The 19,623-nt window shown below is 38.0% G+C and overlaps 3 protein-coding genes across 6 annotated transcripts; all 3 read left to right on the top strand.

Annotated features, from left to right (window-relative positions):
* The first annotated feature begins 49 nt into the window (after positions 1-49).
* kat8 (K(lysine) acetyltransferase 8) lies at positions 50-5,254 on the top strand. Its single transcript, XM_055193829.2, has 11 exons — positions 50-445; positions 625-699; positions 841-1,034; positions 1,191-1,244; positions 1,331-1,495; positions 2,022-2,111; positions 2,242-2,382; positions 4,157-4,250; positions 4,356-4,506; positions 4,708-4,862; positions 5,024-5,254. Exons 1-11 carry the CDS (start codon positions 103-105, stop codon positions 5,086-5,088), a joined length of 1,527 nt encoding a protein of 508 aa, XP_055049804.1. The 5' UTR covers positions 50-102; the 3' UTR covers positions 5,089-5,254.
* Positions 5,255-5,750: 496 nt separating this feature from the next.
* On the top strand, positions 5,751-9,035 carry LOC129436033 (serine protease 33). Of its 4 annotated transcripts, XM_055193831.2 has the most exons (7): positions 5,751-6,496; positions 6,593-6,665; positions 6,765-6,788; positions 6,992-7,157; positions 7,315-7,586; positions 7,870-8,036; positions 8,120-9,035. In XM_055193831.2, the coding sequence occupies exons 2-7, from the start codon at positions 6,614-6,616 to the stop codon at positions 8,369-8,371; spliced, it is 933 nt and encodes a 310-aa protein (XP_055049806.2). In that variant the 5' UTR covers positions 5,751-6,496; positions 6,593-6,613; the 3' UTR covers positions 8,372-9,035. The 4 variants fall into 4 exon arrangements, with proteins under 4 accessions (XP_055049806.2, XP_073713342.1, XP_055049805.2 ...); XM_073857241.1 differs by lacking the exon at positions 6,765-6,788; XM_055193830.2 differs by having other exon boundaries at positions 5,751-6,665.
* Positions 9,036-9,282: 247 nt separating this feature from the next.
* On the top strand, positions 9,283-19,141 carry fus (FUS RNA binding protein). Its single transcript, XM_073857239.1, has 15 exons — positions 9,283-9,442; positions 10,258-10,282; positions 10,414-10,568; positions 10,670-10,847; positions 10,958-11,226; positions 11,321-11,513; positions 14,491-14,525; positions 17,326-17,358; positions 17,449-17,558; positions 17,643-17,772; positions 17,884-17,985; positions 18,073-18,202; positions 18,279-18,376; positions 18,474-18,620; positions 18,781-19,141. The coding sequence occupies exons 1-15, from the start codon at positions 9,430-9,432 to the stop codon at positions 18,816-18,818; spliced, it is 1,656 nt and encodes a 551-aa protein (XP_073713340.1). The 5' UTR covers positions 9,283-9,429; the 3' UTR covers positions 18,819-19,141.
* Positions 19,142-19,623: the final 482 nt, after the last annotated feature.

The raw sequence follows: 19,623 nt of genomic DNA, 5'->3' as shown, positions 1-19,623 counted from the left end.
TTTTATATATGAGTAAATAAAACAACACGCCAGACCCAAAAACTCACTGCGCATGCTCGAGACGACGAGTGTTTCGCGCTGCGCAATGTTTTCAAATCGTCAATGATGTCTGGTGTAGTGCTGACAATGCCCAACAGTCGTCACTCAAACATGAGCAATTCGTACGATAATTGCGGTTCAGAAGAACGAATGGACGTTGAAATAGACGCTGGTCACGCCGCCACAGCACGGGGAAACCTAGAGTCGGGAACACGGGCAACATGTTCATCGAACGGCAGCGGAGGGGAGGAGGACGAAACGGAGGCCGCGGATCAAGAAAGAGAAGCCACGGGCTCAAGTACTCCGCGCTCCGGAGATGGAGTGTCGCGTGTCTGCGGCAGAGAGCAGGAGGTGTCGGTGGAAATCGGGGAGACTTACTTGTGTCAGCGTGCGGATAAGACATGGCGTAAGCTTATTAAAGACATAACTTATAATGTTTTGTTTATGAAACGAAAGATTATTTGTAGTTTATGCTAACTACTTAGGATATCGCCTAGTGTTTTTGTTATGAGAACCGTACTGTTTGAGAAACGCATATTAACGTCAAAACGCAATCTTACTGTATGTATTTTACGTTTTCCCCAGATTCAGCAGAGGTTATTCAGTCCAGGCTAAACGAGCAGGAGGGCAGAGAGGAGTTTTACGTCCATTATGTTGGATGTCAGTGTTAACATTCATCATTTCATAACATTTAATGACCATGCACGCGCCATAAATCTGCTGCAGTTCACGGCTGATCATACATTGGCATAGCAATGCACTAATTCACAAAGTGAGCGTGTCCTTTCTTATTATTTGCAGTCAACAGACGTTTGGATGAGTGGGTTGGAAAGGCTCGTTTGGCATTGACAAAGACAGATAAAGATGCAGTGAGAAAGAGTGTTGAGGAAGGTGGTGGTGGTGGAGGAGGAGGAGGAGACCTTGGAGACCAGCCCGAGAGGAAGATCACCCGAAACCAGAAGCGTAAACACGATGAGATAAACCACGTTCAGAAGGTTCCTGTCAATCCTCTGTGCATCAAGTTATTCTCTATAAAATCTAAGTCATGCTTTGTATATTTCATAACATTTTGTTAGTTTTCTAACTTGTATACTGAATATCAGTCCTATAGCAAAACTTGTTTAGTCTGACCCTACAATTTCTTCCTTTAGACCTATGCAGAGATGGACCCCACCACTGCGGCACTGGAGAAAGAGCATGAAGCTGTAAGAGCAGTATAGTTTGTTTTAAGTTATCAGTACTTTTTTTCTGTGATAGCATTACATAACAAACTGCCTTTTTCATTTCTAAGATCACAAAAGTAAAATATGTGGACAAGATCCAGATTGGTAACTTCGAGATAGATGCATGGTACTTCTCTCCCTTCCCTGAGGACTATGGAAAACAGCCTAAGCTTTGGATATGTGAATACTGCCTGAAGTACATGAAGTTTGAAAAGACTTTCAGATACCACTTGGTCAGTCCTCAATGTGTTTTTTTTTAAATATTTAAATCTGTGTTATTGATACACAAGCTTAGTGTTTGAACCACAGGGGGCACTACATCTTGGGCAGAAATTTGGCATATGAAGCATATGAAGATTTCAGATGCAAAACCCACAAAATGCTACCTCCTTCAAAAATGAGATGATGATTGTAACCTAATGCTCTTGACACGTACTATACATTCATTAAAATACGTTCACATAAAATACGCCTAATCTTCCCCTCAGGTCATTCAGAAATACAGGTTATTAGGCAGAATCCATTAAGAGTCTGATTAACAAATAAGCTCATTCACAAAAAATCAGCGGGTTTTGAATTTGAGCTCTTCATATGTTTTTAAATTTTTGTTTAAGTCAGTTTGTGATTGAAATGATTCTGGTTATGGTTGAGAGGTTTCAGAATTTTCATTTTCACTGTGCCATCTACCATCAGTAAAGTTGGCAATGATTTTTCCTTTTGTTTTCCCACATCTTTGTTCCTCAATGGCTCCTGTTACAGTCGCAGTGTCAGTGGCGTCAGCCCCCAGGCAAAGAAATTTACCGCAGAAACAATATCTCCGTATATGAGGTGGACGGAAAGGACCATAAGGTGAGAGCTCATCCATCATAAGCATTAAGGGGACAAGACACAGGCTTAAACCCAATCTATTATCTTTATTGTGTTTTATTTTTATGAGACCGTTTTTCTCATTATATTGTCCTCCACTTTTTTGCTGTAGATCTACTGTCAGAATCTATGCTTGCTTGCAAAGCTCTTTTTGGATCATAAAACACTTTACTTTGATGTGGAGCCATTCATCTTTTACATCCTCACTGAAGTCAACAAACAGGGAGCACACATTGTGGGTTACTTCTCTAAGGTAAAGTGTATTTATTACTATTTTTTACATTGCATCTACACTGCATGCATAATTATTATACAAAATGCCGATATACACTAATAATACGTGGCTGATAACTATTCTGAATTGCACCGCCGATATTATTCACCGCTATTTCATGTACTACGGCTTTTGACCAGTAAGTCCTTATCGATCTGAAATCACTGTTAGTTTGAGTCATTTATAACATGCATTTAAAAAAGCAACATAATCATTATACATAATCTTTATTATCATGAAAATACCTGAAAAGGTTTGAAGAACAGCAATATAAATATATCCTTAAGCCATTTCCTGGAGCTGCGTGTCATCATAGGCCCTGTCCCAAATGGCCCACCCCGGACTTTTGGTCCTCCTCAGAGTCCACACTTTGATGACATCATAGAGTGCAGAGTTTAGGGACCCTTGATGCAAGTCCACGTGGGTGCACCGGAGACGTGTTTTGCCACAGACTCGAGCGTCATGCCGGAAATAGGAAGAGAAGTTGCCCGTCAGCGTGAACTCCTCCCTTCTGTCGTCGGATTGCTCTGATTGCTCTTTTGCAAGGACTTCTGGGTTGGTAAAGTGCATGAAGCCTGCTGCAGTGCGGGCTTCGCCCGAGACCACATTAAGGGGATAAAGGGGGCGCTGATGAGCACACTTCAAAACCTAAAAATGACAGATGGGACACACTACGGTCTCATAGACTAAGCGAGCATGCGCAATTTAAGGCCACGAGATCGAAAGTCCACATGAACTGCGCCGTTTGGGACAGGGCCTTTGCTGCCTGTGTGTGGTTCTTCATCTGCGTGGTTCTTCGTCTGCAGCGCATATTGAATTTCTGCACAAGAGTGCCCTCTGGCTTTTGGATGTAGCGGCATTTCACCGTATTTCATTGAGAAGCATAGCAAGCATCATCGACCGATATATCGGTGCCCACATAATTTATAAGTCATATATTATTGTTTATGACGCCTGGAAGTGAAACACATCTTCTATTCAAGTATGCGTTATTCTTATGCAGGTTTTCTTTTACTTGTAAATTGTTCAAATAAAGTTTTCACGCACACTGAAAACTCATTATTAAATTCCAATGAGAAAGACGCAATGCTATAGAAATAGCAAAATGGAGATGTGACCTTTTATGGTTGGAGATGGTCTTGAAATGAACTCTCAAACCTTACTGTGGAAATTCTGGAAGATAAATTCTTCAAATAGTGATACAAAGAGAAGTAATGCTGGTCACGCTCAACCTATCTGTCTATAAAGTCTTAAAAGAATCCAGTGTCAATAAATGGATGAAGTTTTTTAAGTGGGGATGAAGTTTAGGATTCTTTACCTAAGCAAAGTATCTGACATCTTGTATATCTGGAGACCAGGAAGGTTGCAGTACTGAAAAACTGGAAATTAAAGAATTCCTGGTGATTTGACAATTCATTCTTATTTCACTTTGCAGCTAATATCCTTTATTTTCATAATACATACATTTAATAATACATTTTCAGTGCAAGTTAAACCCATTTTATATGTAAAAGTAATAATTTTGCACACCTGAAGATAAGGAGTGTTTAATGTCCAGCCATAATTAGAATATATCACTTATACATGATTATATACATAAATTATAAATGTATGGTTATTATGGTGATTAATGTGGTTTGGAATTGCTAAAATGTGTTTTGAAAAAATGTGATCAATATACTGACTTGTATACTAGGTGTAAGCACAAATGTATTAATTATTTATTATTTTATTCTGCCTTTTCCTTGTGCAGGAGAAAGAATCCCCAGACGGAAACAATGTTGCTTGTATTCTCACTCTGCCTCCATACCAGCGAAGAGGATATGGAAAATTTCTAATTGCATTCAGTAAGTTTCAGTTCTGTGTCAGTCATTTGATGGTTTATCACCTTTGGTTTTACTACTTACACTTAGAGGTGGCTAGTTTTTTGTGTGTTTTATAACTCATGTCAGGTTATGAATTATCTAAGCTTGAGAGTACAGTGGGGTCTCCGGAGAAGCCTCTGTCGGACTTGGGGAAGCTAAGTTACAGGAGTTACTGGTCATGGGTACTGTTAGAAATTCTGCGTGATTTCAGAGGGACACTGTCCATTAAAGACCTCAGGTACACATTCAATTGAGTACTCAATAGCATACAAATAAATGCATGGTGTCCTAACACATAAACGTGTACATTTGTAAATAGTACAAGTTTGGCTAAATAATGAAAAAGGGAAAACAGAAGCAGATCAGTACTCTGCTATGTACTATTTACAGCCAAGTTTTTAATATTTAGACCAAAATGGAATTTTGTCTGTGCCCACAGTCAAATGACAAGTATTACACAGAGTGACATCATCAGCACACTGCAGTCTCTAAACATGGTTAAGTACTGGAAAGGTCAGCATGTGATCTGTGTCACACCAAAACTTGTAGAGGAACATCTCAAAAGTGCACAGTATAAGAAACCACCAATAACAGGTAACAGAGTTATTTTCCTTTCTCTTTAGTATTACATTTTTGTTGATGCTTAGTTTTGAAATGTTTAGGCATTTTTAGGAGCCATGTGAAAACTGCTGTTTCTTTTACTACTGTATTTTAAAGCTCTAAATTAAAATATTTCAATTTGTGCATTTTAACAGTGGACACACATTGTTTGAAATGGGCACCACCTAAACACAAGCAGGCCAAGATTTCCAAAAAATGATGGGAATCATACACATCAAAAGAAAGAAGAAAGTCAGACTGCCTCTCAACTCAAATGTTTGTCACTAATGTAGAAATACTTTTCTCAATGAGGGAAAAATTAAAGATGTACATTGTCATTTCATTGAATACGTTATCTCTTTTTTTAAATAAATGAAAAACAATCATTTTGTTGTGTTGAGCCTTTCTTTATTTAAATATAACAATTATTTACATCAGTGTACTACTTGAGTTGATCAGTGTTTTGTTAAGTGGTTTAATATTTAATTCCAGACTCCCTTTCAAGTTCACGTCTTTTTTTTTAATCAAGCAAAAACTGAAATAAAGCAACAGTTATCCTAAATTATTCATTAGGGAGTATAGAATTACCTTTATCTCATGAAGCACCTGTCTGGCTTTTACCTGAAATTTGATACTACATTGTCTATAGGTAAGAAACATAGGTATAAGGGTATATATGGCAGAGGGTCAAATGACTTGTCTAAAGGAATGGTCTGTCAAATAATGAAACAACATTTTTAGTTATTTCTATGTGAAATATATAATCATTGTGTTTTTAGTCATTTTTATTTAAAAAAAATACACTGCTCAGTCTTTTAATTTTAGGACAGAATACAAAGTGAGTCTGTCTTATTCAGTAGGCACGAGAAAAAAAACTTTTTTGTTTTATGAGTCATTTTTCAAGTGTTAAAAGTAAATAATAAAGTTATTTCTGAAGATAAATATATTAGGTTTATTATAATGGTACTACACAGTCAGTCTGTTTTATCAAATTAAACGTGAAACTCAAAATACTTTACAATCAAGGGCAACGATGAGAAAGTGAAATAGGTTACAAGCTAATTCAGGCTGTCTATCTTTATTATATAAAAAGAAAATGGCCAGAAATACATAAATATATATAAATTACGATTTATCCTAAAATAATTTCATTGAAAATCTTACAAACTGTTGTCTGTCAGTAATCTAAGTGTATAGCACATTAGGCAGGAATTCCGCTGTCCTCCACTGTGTGAATCATCTCTATACTGAGAACAACGGGCTCATTATTTGGGAGGAGATTGAAAATGCGGATTGTGATTGGATGCTGCCAGCAGGTATACACGGACAGGTACTCACGCAGGCATCCGAAAATTTCTTCTTTTCTTAGGGCGTTCATTTCTTCTCTCTTGTTCATCCTAAAGGTTTATGTAAACTTGTTGTGAAAATAAGAACATGTATCGTTCTCAAAACAAGACATTGTTTATCCGTATCTCGGCGCGATTGAGGTCTATAGGGATTCGGCTTTAAATAGTTTTGTGCTTTAAAAACAAAACGCGCATCACACGGACGGAGCTCATTGCATTTTTTTCACACATCTGACTGACAAATATTATTTCTTGTTGGATATAGGACCTCTGACATTACAAGTAAGTGTTTGTTCTTTGTTGCATTAGACCCCGAGGGTCATCCTAAGGGCAAACAACCTAATTTAGGTTTAAAAACATTTACATTATTCTTTACAGAGACTCTGTCAACACATTAGAATGACTGATTCACTTAAATCGATTCACTTGCTGATTCTCTTGGTTGGGACAGGTAAGGCATCTATTTGTAGTAATGGCTTTTGATTCAAAGCACTCATTAAGCCCATGATACTTATTTTGTATTTCTGTCTTTGAATCTACTGCAATACAGGTGTGTCAACATGTGATGCACAAGGTAGTTCATACAGTTTCTCTCTTTAGATTCGTAACCTTACCTCCAACAGTTTTTAAACTCCTTTTGTTTCATGTTTGTATTGGTCCCAGTTTAGACAGTGGGTTGATGTAATAAATCTCTGAAAGTTTGGTTAATGATAGGTGTGTTTTGTAAGAACATCTCTAGTGTATGTATTCTAATTATCTCTGACCTACTCACACAAGCATGTGGTAAGCCACCACTGGGAAAACGCATTGTAGGAGGAGTTGAAGCATCGGAAGGGGCATGGCCATGGCAAGTGGACATCCAAACGGTTACGAATGGCCATATTTGCGGTGGATCCATAATTGCAAGAAATTGGGTCCTTTCTGCAGCACACTGCTTTCCTAAGTATGCCAGTGTTTCCAACATTTTCCTCAATTATACGATGAAATTGTTTTTTTGTCAAACTTCTCGATTTCCTGTTTATTCCAAGCCTTACAGGGGGTCAAACAAAATATTCAAAATTACATGGGACAATGTAATGTTTTCTGTCTTCTCCCTAAAGGCCTTCGGAAGTGTCTTCGTATAATCTGTACATGGGACGTTATCAGCTCAATGGCAATAACCAGTTTGAGATTGTCAGTCAGGTGCAGCGAGTGGTTGTTCCAGAGGGATACTCTAACCCGCAGGAGGGCAGAGACTTAGCTTTAGTACAGCTGCGCTCCCCGGTCACTTGGTCAGACAGGATCCAGCCTGTGTGTCTGCCTCATGCTGGCCTTCAGTTTGAAAGTGGAACCTTATGTTATGTCACAGGCTGGGGCCACACTCAAGAGGGGGGTAAGTATATCAGTATGCATTGCATTACCAAGAGATTAGTTTGCTGAATATTTCACTTTAAAAGAAACTCAAAAGCAAGGGAAATAGTGGAGTATACATAATACTATTGTTTTTTTTGGTAACTTGCTGGCTCAGTATCTTCATGATTTCCGAATGTATTTAAAACAAGGATGTCATTGCCACTGCTTTAAATAAAAGATTCAAATTTTTGACTTGGAAGTGAGATAAGGTTGCGATCTCCCAGTATGAATATTTTGTAATTTCCTTTCATTTATGCAAATAGTATCCCTCACTGGAGCTGGGACACTGCGGGAAGTGCAAGTGCCCCTTATTGACCAGTATTCCTGCCAATCCATGTACCAGATTCCACCATCTGATTCAGAAAAGGTGAACATCCTATCAGACATGATCTGTGCCGGATATGTGGAGGGAGGCAAAGATTCCTGTCAGGTATGAAATTACACATCTGTGTACTAAATGGTGGTTTGTAATGATTGTCTTACTGTTTAAATAAATGTCTGTATTTCTCTCAGGGGGACTCTGGTGGCCCTCTAGTTTGTCCTGTTGTCAATGGGACATGGGTTCAGGTAGGAGTGGTAAGTTTTGGACTTGGGTGTGCTCAAAGAAACCGACCAGGTGTCTACTCCAAAGTCTCAAGTTTTGCGAGCCTCATCCGCTCCACAGTTCCAGAAGCTCAGTTGTTGGGTCATGCTTCAAAGAGTGAAAGTCAAACGCTTTTGATTCTAGGCCTCTTTTTAGCATTAGTGCTCTTTTGGATACAGTAGATTAGTTACGTTGATGTACCACACGTACCAGGGAAATTTAACGAAAAGTGTGGTTATGGTATTGTGTAAAAAGCAGCAAACCAGGTTTGCTGGTGTCGCATTGACTTGCCATGATGCTGTGTTTTGAATGCTGTCGTGATGGTAAATGTTATGAATGAATGCAAGACAAAACAAGTGCACATTTTTATTAAGGATATAATATGTGACATGATGAAATGAAAAAAAATATTCCTAAGATTCCTAAGACCTCCAAACACTTTAAAAGCCAATATCCTAAATCATGACTTTATAGATCTTGTTTTCAAATTTTAAATAAAAAATGAAATGGCCTTTACTGCATATTGTTGCACATTACATATTACCATGTCATTTAACATCAGTGTTGTAATCTCATTTGTCTTAAAAGTGGTATGCTCCCTTTTGCACCATTCCTCTCTTTATTCGTTTTTATGCGTATGACATTGGTTTGTTTAGCTTTTAATTTTCATTTGAAATCTTATCAATTATGATATGCATACTTGTCATGGTCTCTCCCTTCTCCCTTTTTTTTTAACAATGTAAAGCATGTTTAATGGTTTTTATACATAAAATGTGTTACATGCAGTTGTTCATATGATTTTTGTACCTAATGAAAACAATAAACCTCAAGAACTGTTGTTTCTAGTGTTTAATCACTTGTTAAACTAAGAGCATGAACACTATTCTACACTTTTGTCAACATCAAATGGATTTGTGTCCAAAAGGTGTTGGATTTCACGGGGCCCTGTGCAGAACTATCGACATACAACGTCAAAATTCCGCGAGAGCGATTGGAAAGCACAGCTTCCTACTCGCTCTCGCGATGTTCTGATGTCATTCGCCGAATTATCTGCGCAGAGCCCACTAAGTCGTACATATCTGGTGACATCACTGGTGCCTCCTACAGACACGAACGGACAAAACGCAGTCAGACTCTGCAAAATTGCGCAGTTGATAATTGATATTGCTAAATAAAGGTGGCCACACTGGTTACTGGTTAGATTAGTCGTCAGCTTCTGAACAGGATTTCAAGCGCTATCATGGCGTCTAATGGTAAGATGTAATCAATATTACGTTACCATTGATTATTTTGCTTTGTTATTCCTTGCTAGGCGAAGGCATAACACGGTGATACAAAACGTAGCTAAATTAACGTTAGCCGTTTGTCCTTCAAACGTGTATTTCTTACAACATTTAGCGAAAACATTTAGAGACACAATAATGAACATGTTATTGTAGCGATAGGCGTATTTGATGCATATGTAATGTATTTGTGACAGGCAAAAGAGAAGAACATGTCGGCTTCCGCCATTTTGTTTGCGGCTTTTACAAGAATTTGACCTGGTTTGTGCTACTGACCTATATTTTACTCTGAGCGTATTCTGAGGATCAACAATACATCGATTACAAATTAATGTTAAGAATAAAATTTGAAAAATTAAAGACATTGTTTGTTAAGCGCTCATATAACGTTACATTATAACAAATACTAAAACGGTCACAACTGGCATCAGTGGTTCGTTTATAGAGAGCCCTGCTGAAAAAAACCATTACAGAAAATTTTAATGGTTTCCATTAAAATACCAATGGGAACCATTAGCTTTTACCATTAAAACCACTACACTGTAGTTTGTTTTGGGCCATATTCCATTAGAACCAGTAAAATTCCCAATAAAACCATTAGAATTTTCTGTAATGGATTTATTGTTTTTTCAGCAGGGAGAGATTTTGTCTTGTTCTACAATTAGACTATTCATACCTCACGTGAACTATTATTTTGCACAAAGGCTCGTGCAGATCGATGCTTTTTATGCCACACCACAACCAATAAATCACCATAATAAACATGATTGATCTTTTCTCTTTAGATTATGCCCAGTCTTCAAGCCATGGGTAAGTTTATCGCCCATCCTAATGTTTCATCACACGATTACATGGTGGATCATACTCATGCTTGCAAATAAATTAAATAATAAAATAAACAAAACCAAAAAAACTTGTCAATTGTGTTTATCCATGCACAGTGGTTATGGAGGGCAGTCCAGCCAGAGTTACAGTCAACCCCCTGGTCAGAGCTACGGCCAACAGTGCTATGGAGGTTATAACCAAAACTCAGAGAGCAGCTCTTCTACTTATAATCAGGGTGGATATGGCTCCAACTATGGACAGTCCCAGTCGGGTATCATTTAGTTTTGTTCATCAGAAAATAGTGGGGGAGTTTCAAATGTTGTTGTGGGCAATGCGAGGGTCACAACTTACACAACATCTTAACTTTTTTAGGAGGATATGGGTCTCAGCCCCCCTCTCAGAGCTACAATCAGTCCAGTCAGTCCTTTAATTCTGGAGGCTACAATAGTGGCAGTCAGCCTCCACCGTCTCAAAGCGGAGGCTACAACCAGCAGTCTTCTTTCTCTGGCTATAACCAGCATCAGTCTGCCCCTTCTTCTGGCTCTGGTAAGTTTGTGGGGTAAAATTAATTTAACTGTAACTTTAAACTGCTTTGGCATTGTGTCATAAACAATGTTGAATTACATTTTAACGGTTTAACCCTATTTTGTGTTTCAGTAACTATAGCAGCAACTCCCAATCATCTGGCTATGGGCAGCAGCAGGGTGGGGGTGGCTATGGAAGTCAGAGTGGTGGTGGTGGTGGTTATAGTAGCAGTGGTGGGCAATCTGGAGGATATGGAGGCAGTGGAGGTCAGAGTGGTGGATATGGGGGTAGCGGAGGGCAACAACAGTCTCCTCCGCATGGAGGAGGTCCTTACAACCAACCTCCCAACTACAGTTCCCCTCCACCTCAAAATTATGGACAACAAAGTCAATATGGAAAAGGAGGTGAGCGATATTTTTGGCAAATTTATTTGTGAGGTTATCTTGCATGTATAAGACAAGATCAAATGAGAAGCTTTAAACTGGATTTCAATTGCAGGGTACAATCAGGATTCCCCTCCCATGAGTGGTGGGGGTGGAGGAGGCGGTTACGGAGGCCAAGATGGTGGATATAGCCAGGATGCCAGAGGTGGACGTGGTCGTGGGGGAGGAGGTGGTGGCTTTGGAAGTCGAGGGGCGGGTGGGTTTGACAGAGGTGGTCGTGGAGGTCCTCGTGGCAGAGGAGGAATGGGGTAAGCAAGCACATTAAGTTCATATGTTTCTTAAAAAAAGTCATTTTCTTCACCACATGCACTCCACTTGTATACATCAGTCTGTTATTTAGGGAAAAAGCTAGTTTTAAAGGATTAGAGGTGCTAGTGTGGGACAAGTTGTGGAGCTGGTCATATTTAAAGGTTTGAACTGTTTGTTCAATTAAAATAGAGCCAAAGGTGTTCCACTGTATGCAAACCTAAACTGGCTGGGCTGAAAGTAAATGGTGGCCTTGACCTCGATTAAATGACGATTAAGTATCTTGATTTGGTTACACCGTTACGGTTGACATAAAACAACAACTTTGACATTAAGTTTTACTGAATTTGGAGGCCTGAGTGGTCTGGTGTATAATTTATTGGTGGTCCTCGTATCCTCAAGTATTTACCTAAAATGATGCATGAAGTTGGTGCAAGTGTGCTGAATATAATTAAATATTGTGAGAACTTTCCTTGTCATCAATCTGCACACAATGCAACCAGCCAGAGGTTCACATAACATTGAACACAAATGATTTAGAATCTGAATGACCAAGCAGGTCTTGATTCGAAATGACAGTCTGTTCATCATTGATAACCTGGATTACAGTAAAACAAATAAACGAAAAATGGGTTCGGAAATGTAAATCCTGTGGCAGTAAGTTTATAATTTTACCCCTTTCTTTTTGGGAGGGCATCACGTGTTTGCCTTCATACTCATACTGCATGAAACCATATGTTTTTAGGCTTAATATAAAGGATAAAAACCTTATTTATTGCTTAAGTAGCTTGATATTTATATAATATTTATATATATATATTAATATGTGTTATTATATACATGTTTTTTTGCATTAAGACCTAGTATGTGTAGGTGGGTGTGTTACTTTTTAAAATATTATTTTAAGACCAATTATTAAAGAGAGAGTTCACCACAAAATTATGATTATCATAAATCACTTACTCTTGTGTCCTTCAAAATCACCAAGTGCTCCGATTGTTTTCAGAACACATTTTAAGATATTTTTGATAAAAACCGTGAGGCTTCTGTCTGTCCCATTGACTTCAATTAGTTTCACAATTCTTTTCTCCAGAAAAGAATGAAAGACATTGCCAAAAAGGTTCATGTGCCGTCAGATGTTCAGTAATAATATTATTAAGTGACAAGAACACTTTTGTGTGCAAAGAAAACAAAACAAACAAGTTTATTCCACAATTTGTTCTCCTCCAAGTCATTCAGTTCGTGTTTACGAGCAGACTACTACGGCGCATGCTGTTGACGTCATCTGACGTAGTTGGGAATGATTTTTTTCCGCTTTTTTATTTAAAGGGGCCATGACATGAAAATCTGATACTTTCCATGTTTAAGTGCTATGATTGGGTCCCCAGTGCTTCTATCAACCTTGAAAATGTGAAAAAGATCAACCCAGTAACTTAGTTTTGGTAAACCATTCTCTAGAAGCACATGAAAAAATAGGTCGTTGAAATGTAGCTCTCCTTATGATGTCATAAGGAGCTCTTATTATAATAATACCACCCCTTAATCTGCACTATGCAACCACAGCACTGCCAATCAGTGCAGAGAAAATTACAATTGAGTTTTAATTGCAACAAACCACCATCATTGTGATCAGTGTTTGAATTTCATCAGCTCATTTGCATTTTAAAGGACACACCCAAAAAGGCACATTTTTGCACACACCAACAAAGTGGCAGTTTTAACATCCTATAATAAATTATTTATATGGTATTTTGAGCTAAAACTTCACATATGTGCTCTGGGGACACCAAAGATTTATTTGAAAAGTCTTGTGCCATGGCCCCTTTAAGCCATTATGCAAACATTGTAAACAATACTAAAACACCCCGTATAAATATGCAAATTATTTGACAGTGTATTCTGTAAAACTACGTTTATTTATCATTTTGGGGTGAACTATCCCTTTAAATAAAAAATTTATAAATGCATTTTATTAGCATGACATGGTTTAAATGTTGTTAAGCTTGTAAAAAATAATTTGGAAAATAGCAAACAATTATTAGTATTTTTTACAATTTGCCTATTGTACTCTGGTTACTACCATTGTCAGGTCACGTTAGCAGCAGATGATCTTAAACTCATCAGAGGTTGTGGTCACACATGTGGTTCACACTTCAAGGTGTTGTCATGAAAACGCTTGTTATTTAAATCTTCTCCATCCTCTCCTACAGTTTTAATGTGTGTTTCAATGCTTTAATGAATCTTTAAATCTCCTCCTAGGCTGTTTCCTACAAGGTTCAGCGGTTTAGGCTTTTCCTTTTGAGGAAGACAAAAAAACGGAATCACAGTATCTAGAAAGCTTAAATAAAAGGACTGAGAATGTGAGGATTAGTCGATAATACCTTTGAGACATGCATGACTATTTTTATAGGACTTTAGTGCAAGGGAAATGGGTTTTCTTTAAAAAATTTAATTTCGGATCATCTTACATTTTAAAGGAATTCATCTAAACTACAAAACCACCGAATTATTCTAAAAGGTGCTGTTTACGTCAGATATTTCAGTATTACTTTAAAAGCAAATGTTTCTGTTCAAAGTAACAGAATATGGCCTTTTCCTATGTAATGGATGGGTGAAGGTCCTGGGTTAAAAAAAGGGCCTTTAATCTGTACAAAGGATTCAGTCCACTGATGCACTGAAAAGTATAAATCTTGAACGGTTACAAAATGCGGTAGGAGTTCTTTAAAACAAAATCAGCCAAAAGGTAATAATACACAGCCTGCATGACTATAGGAAGAAATATTACAAGGTTTCCAAAAGCCCTTATGGGTTATGATCCAAGATGATCTTAGTGAGAGGGGACAGCAGGGAAAGTGGGTCGATCGGAATCTTGTAGAAAGAATGGTGGAGATGATTGGGTCTTTCCAGCCTCAAGAGTGAAATGGGGCATCACCCTCATCAACCTTCAATTCGTCTCGCTTGTCTCTTCTTCTCCATCAGAATGGGCGATCGTGGAGGATTCAATAAGTTTGGTGGTAAGTGACAAACTCTTTAAACAAGGAATCTCAGGGGTTTAAAGAGTGCCTGGTCTAGGAGGGAGGAATGGGGTCTGATCATGTCATAGACTGAAATGAATGTGGTAACCATGTATGTGGTCAAGATAAGGGGAAAAAACTAAACTGTTATTACCATTATGCACGTTAATATGACATCATTATGATTTTTGTATACGTTGTACAAACAAAATCTAATGATCTTGGTGAAATGGCAGTTGTGGAATATTGATAAGTGTTGTATCACCTGGAGGCTATAATAAACCTATAATGGGAGCTTGGAAAGATATTTGCCCTTGTTAAGCTCCTGACACTCTTGTGAAACATCATAAGGAATCTTCGGTATAACTCTGTGCTTTTGTGGGTGTTTGAGATGGTTTTCAAGCACAATCATTAGGTCTAGAATTGGAAGCGGAGTTAAAGGAATTCATCAGTTTCTTACATATTTTACCAAATGGTGGACTATACACCGACTCAGCCCTAGAACATGATCATCATCCAAAAGCTGCTGCATGTATGTGAATCCAAATGTAGAAGAATTGAAGTCAATGAACAGGTCCAACAAATACACTAAACTGTGCCAAGAATGGTTTTGTCTTGGCACAGTTTAGTTTTATATTGGTCAGACTGTTTGAGAATTGATCTGTGTAAACCTTTATCGGCTCAAGTGTTCCAACAAGACTGGAATTGTCTTGTAAATCCAAGGGAATGTGTTGAATATTCAAAATGTCCGTCAGTCTTCCCAATCAAAAATTCTGGTACTGATTACTAAACTTTTTGTGGTGCTTTTTTTATATAATGGAGTACCTTGGAGATAACATACTTTGTCATGGATTTTTTTTCTTCACCAAACAACTTGCATTATGTGGTTTGCTTTTTGAAATCATTTTGAAAGAAAACAAAAATTATACTTGAGAATCTAATCTGTTTGTGTCAGTTTGGCCAAATATAAGATTAAGGTTTTAAGGTCACACTGGTTTAATAAAGATCCTGATAACTAATAAATCAACACAAGGCAAAAAATGTAATATTTGAAGCGAAGGTATTTGATTAACATTTAATATGTGCCGAGAGCATTTGGCCAATATCATTCTTTTTTGACGGAGGTCATGTTTAGTGGCTTTTACATCCAAGTTTCTCAAATGGAGGCCTGAAGATAATGAATTAATATGATTGTTTACTCACAATATATGGGATGATTTAAAATATAAATTACAAATGTCTGAGCATGTCAACAACAGACTGAAACCTACTTGCTTGTGTTTGTTACACATTTTCATACTGCACTTACGGGTATAACAAGGTAACGAAGCTTGCTTGCGTGTCTGGCTAGCTTAAAAACAGTTTTCAAAAAAGCAATGATATGAAGTCGGGTCCACTAAAACTCATGTTCTACATAAAATCTTTTTTTCTTATTTTGCTTAAGACTAGGAAAAATCTGAAAAAAATGACACTACTACACTTTATGGTTGCCAAATACACCATCTTCCTTAATTTACCTGCTCTCAAATAATGAAAGTACACCATATGTATATGTCAATTTTTAGTAGTCTTACCCAAAGACATGATAAAGGAATATTACAATGTGTGTTAGAAAAAAGTTGACCATTACAATCTTTGTATGCTTTGTGTCGGTAACTTATTTCATTATTTGGAAATGTATTTGTGGTTGCATTAAAGGTGCACTGTGTACCTTGCCTTAGAAAGTGCCGTTTTTATCTACATGCACAGTGGGTCCCCTTACATGGAAGTCGCCATTTTGGACCGCCATGTTTTTACAGTAGCCCGAAACGGAGAGACTGCTTTGCAGGGCAGTTCCAGATGATGACACATTTGTCCTATGGTGTTTACCATAGCTTCTCTCTGCGTTTCGAAAGGGAGGGGTGAACTGTGGACTGAGCTGTTGGTTGCAATCTCACCGCTAGATGTTGGTGACATCTACACACAGCACATTTAAAACTGTGGTGGTGGTTGTTTAACCTGGGCACATCTTGGGGATGAGGTATGGACTTGAACATCAAAGAAATTGAGAACTTGGAAATATGCTTTCGTGGGGCGGAAAATGACCTCATCTCAAATGGCGTAGAGTTCCACAGTACAATTGTCTCCCATATAATATTTGATGTGATGTTTCTAAACTGGTGTTTAGTTATTCAGCCAACAACAAACAAAATGGGTGTATATGTAGTGCCTGGTTAAAAAAAATAATATTTGTTTAAAAGTAGTTGGTTGGTTGAAACTTATGCATGTTTAAAAGTTGACTAAATACCTCCAAACTAATAAGCTGAAAAAATGTGACCCCAAAAATGTCCAAACACTGTTACACTGTAAATGTATAATTTTTTTTCTGCGGTTGGGTGGATTTTGTGTGTGTAACCACTAACTCTATAACATGAAAGATATGAATGGGCATTATGTGGAGTAATTGAGTAAAATCTGTTTATAAGGATAACTCAAGCTACAACAATTAGGGTGGTAGCAACAAAATTCTCCTACCTGTGCTCAAATGTTAGTTTTGCATTTCCAACTAGACAAGTTTTATTTTTAAAAGCAGGCACAATGGTCTGATTTAAAACTGTGATTGTATAATTGCTGTTATTTAGTCAGAAATGCAGCTATATTTGCTTTAGTTCCAGTTTCCTGGAGTATATTGTATTTTATGTGGTGTTTATGTATGTATAAGACCTAAAAAGGGAAAGTCAAAAGTAATGTAAATGCGGTTTTGTGAATTATCTATGTGCATACAGTATTTAATATACATGACTGTTCCTTTACTTCAAAGGGCCCAGGGATCATGGAGCTGGTGGGCCAAACAGTAAGTACTTCATCTGAACTAGAGTTACTTATATTGTGCATTAATTACACATGAAACAGTAAGGACTCATTTTTTTGTTGTTTATTACAGTGCAGGAGCAGGATAACTCTGACAACAACACCATTTTTGTACAAGGTCTTGGAGACAACTACACTGTGGACTCGGTCGCAGAGTTTTTCAAACAGATTGGCATCATCAAGGTAAACAAATACAGAAGGTTGCAAAAAAACTGATGTGCAGCAGCTGTTTTTACTTTGCCTCACTATTCTCATTTCCTCACACAGCTCAATAAGAAGACCGGATTACCCATGATAAATCTGTATACAGACAGAGAGACAGGCAAGCTCAAGGGTGAAGCTACAGTTTCCTTTGATGACCCCCCGTCTGCCAAGGCTGCCATTGATTGGTTTGACGGTGGGTTAAAATGGACCGTGTGACAACATACATGATCTCCTTTCTTGAATCCAGTGCGCACTATTATTGTCTGTTTAAATCGTGTTACATACATATAACTTTTCTCTACAGGTAAAGACTTCAATGGAAACCCAATCAAGGTGTCCTTCGCCACTCGTAGGGCTGACTTTGGACGAGGAGGTGGAGGCATGAGAGGTGGTCGCGGTCGTGGAGGTAAAGCCTCTGTATATTTTTTTGGTTTCCTTCTCTTCAAGTGATTGCCTTTTGTTTCCTAACATTGTTTTGTCTCCTTTCCCACAGGGCCAATGGGTCGTGGGGGATTTGGTGGAGGACGAGGTGGTGGTTTCCCAGGCAATAATGGAGGAGGAGGTGGTGGCGGCGGCGGCAATGGTGGCCAGCAGAGAGCAGGGGACTGGAAATGTTCAAACCCGTATGTTTGCACATACTCTTGACTGAAGATGTTATTCTGAAGCAAATGTTACACTTTCTTTTTCCATTGTGTATAGGACGTGCGGTAATTTGAACTTCTCATGGCGAAATGAGTGCAATCAGTGCAAATCTCCCAAACCTGAAGGCAGTGAAGGTGGAATGCCACCGATGGGAGGTAAAGAGAAACCTTCCTGCCAAAATGACTGCAGTGTCAAGGCATCATCTGACTTGATTCACTTGTGGAAAGTGCTTAAAAGCATGTGTTTGTATAGGTGGTTATGATGGGGACCGGGGCGGCAGAGGTGGTTTTGATCGAGGAGGAGATCGAGGTGGGTTCCGTGGTCGTGATCGAGGGGGCTTTAGAGGAGGCAGAGGAGGAGACCGGGGAGGATACGGACCTGGAAAAATGGACTCAAGAGGTGACTTCTAATTATGCACACTGTTGCATGTCTTTAAGGAATTAATTACTAGAAGTGTTTTTACATTATTTACTGTCATACACTGGCTTGTAATACTATTTTAAACATGAGGGCACAATATATTTTAATGTCTTCTCTGTTTTATGTTTTTTTTTTAGAGGTGACCAGAGACATGACAGGAGAGAGAGGCCTTACTGATAAGAAACTTTAAAACTTTTGTTGTTTAAATCAGAATTGAAATCGATGTGGGACCAGTATGCACTCTTTCTTAACACTTGTAAACTTTGTTACGCATTTTCTGTGTCATATGACAGGAGGGTTTTGTTTTAGTTTTGGTATTATTGTTTAATTTGCACACTATTTTTCCATTCATATTTAAAAAAGGAATTAGAAATGTTCCCTCGCTATGAATTTTCTGGTGTTTTGGTCACAGTATTAGTAGTGCCAGTGCTGTTAAAGTACTTTTTTGGCATTTTGAAAATATGTAATGATGGATAAAAATAAAGTAATAAAAACAGCAATAGTGATGTTTGTCATTTTTTTCCTCTCAGCGTGTTTGTCATTCATTGTAGGATCAGTGTATTTCAATTAATTTTAAGTTTAAGCTAATTATGTGTGAATTATTTTTTTTCATTATGGTTGAACTTATAGGAAAAGTGGTGTCAGTGGAAATGAGATTTCCAGAGAAAAATAAGAATTGTTGTATTACATACACTCATACTGGATGTGACTTAATGGTCATTGCTCAAGAACAAGAAAATAATGGGTTTGAACCCCAGGGAACACTGATATGCATTGCAAGTCGCTTTGGATAAAAGCATATGCCAAATGCATAAATTGTCAATGTCATCGTAATACTAAACCCAATGGAATTTCAAATGGCTACAGTTTTGTGGGGCTCGCTTCACCATTGGTGTTCTGCAACTGACTCCAACCGACCTGATGCCCTGTGGAAGATGAGACATCCGAATTACATCCTTGAAGCAGCGAGCCACATCTAAAG

Source organism: Misgurnus anguillicaudatus, chromosome 19, assembly GCF_027580225.2.
Source record: "Misgurnus anguillicaudatus chromosome 19, ASM2758022v2, whole genome shotgun sequence".
Lineage (NCBI taxonomy): Eukaryota > Metazoa > Chordata > Actinopteri > Cypriniformes > Cobitidae > Misgurnus > Misgurnus anguillicaudatus.
Note: the sequence above shows the minus strand (reverse complement) of the source record. Positions and strands in the feature narration are given on the sequence as shown.

Bases quoted from the DNA above. Each gene is read 5' to 3' on its own strand.
- fus (XM_073857239.1), top strand. The intron at 11,514-14,490 runs GTAAGCAAGCAC...CTTCTCCATCAG, and splicing joins CGTGGCAGAGGAGGAATGGG to AATGGGCGATCGTGGAGGAT. The intron at 17,359-17,448 runs GTAAGTACTTCA...TGTTTATTACAG, and splicing joins TGGAGCTGGTGGGCCAAACA to TGCAGGAGCAGGATAACTCT.
- kat8 (XM_055193829.2), top strand. From the start codon at position 103: ATGATGTCTGGTGTAGTGCTGACAATGCCCAACAGTCGTCACTCAAAC. The intron at 2,112-2,241 runs GTGAGAGCTCAT...TTTTTGCTGTAG, and splicing joins TGGACGGAAAGGACCATAAG to ATCTACTGTCAGAATCTATG. The intron at 4,507-4,707 runs GTACACATTCAA...CTGTGCCCACAG, and splicing joins CTGTCCATTAAAGACCTCAG to TCAAATGACAAGTATTACAC.
- LOC129436033 (XM_055193831.2), top strand. From the start codon at position 6,614: ATGACTGATTCACTTAAATCGATTCACTTGCTGATTCTCTTGGTTGGG. The intron at 6,666-6,764 runs GTAAGGCATCTA...ACTGCAATACAG, and splicing joins GATTCTCTTGGTTGGGACAG to GTGTGTCAACATGTGATGCA. The intron at 8,037-8,119 runs GTATGAAATTAC...TATTTCTCTCAG, and splicing joins GAGGCAAAGATTCCTGTCAG to GGGGACTCTGGTGGCCCTCT.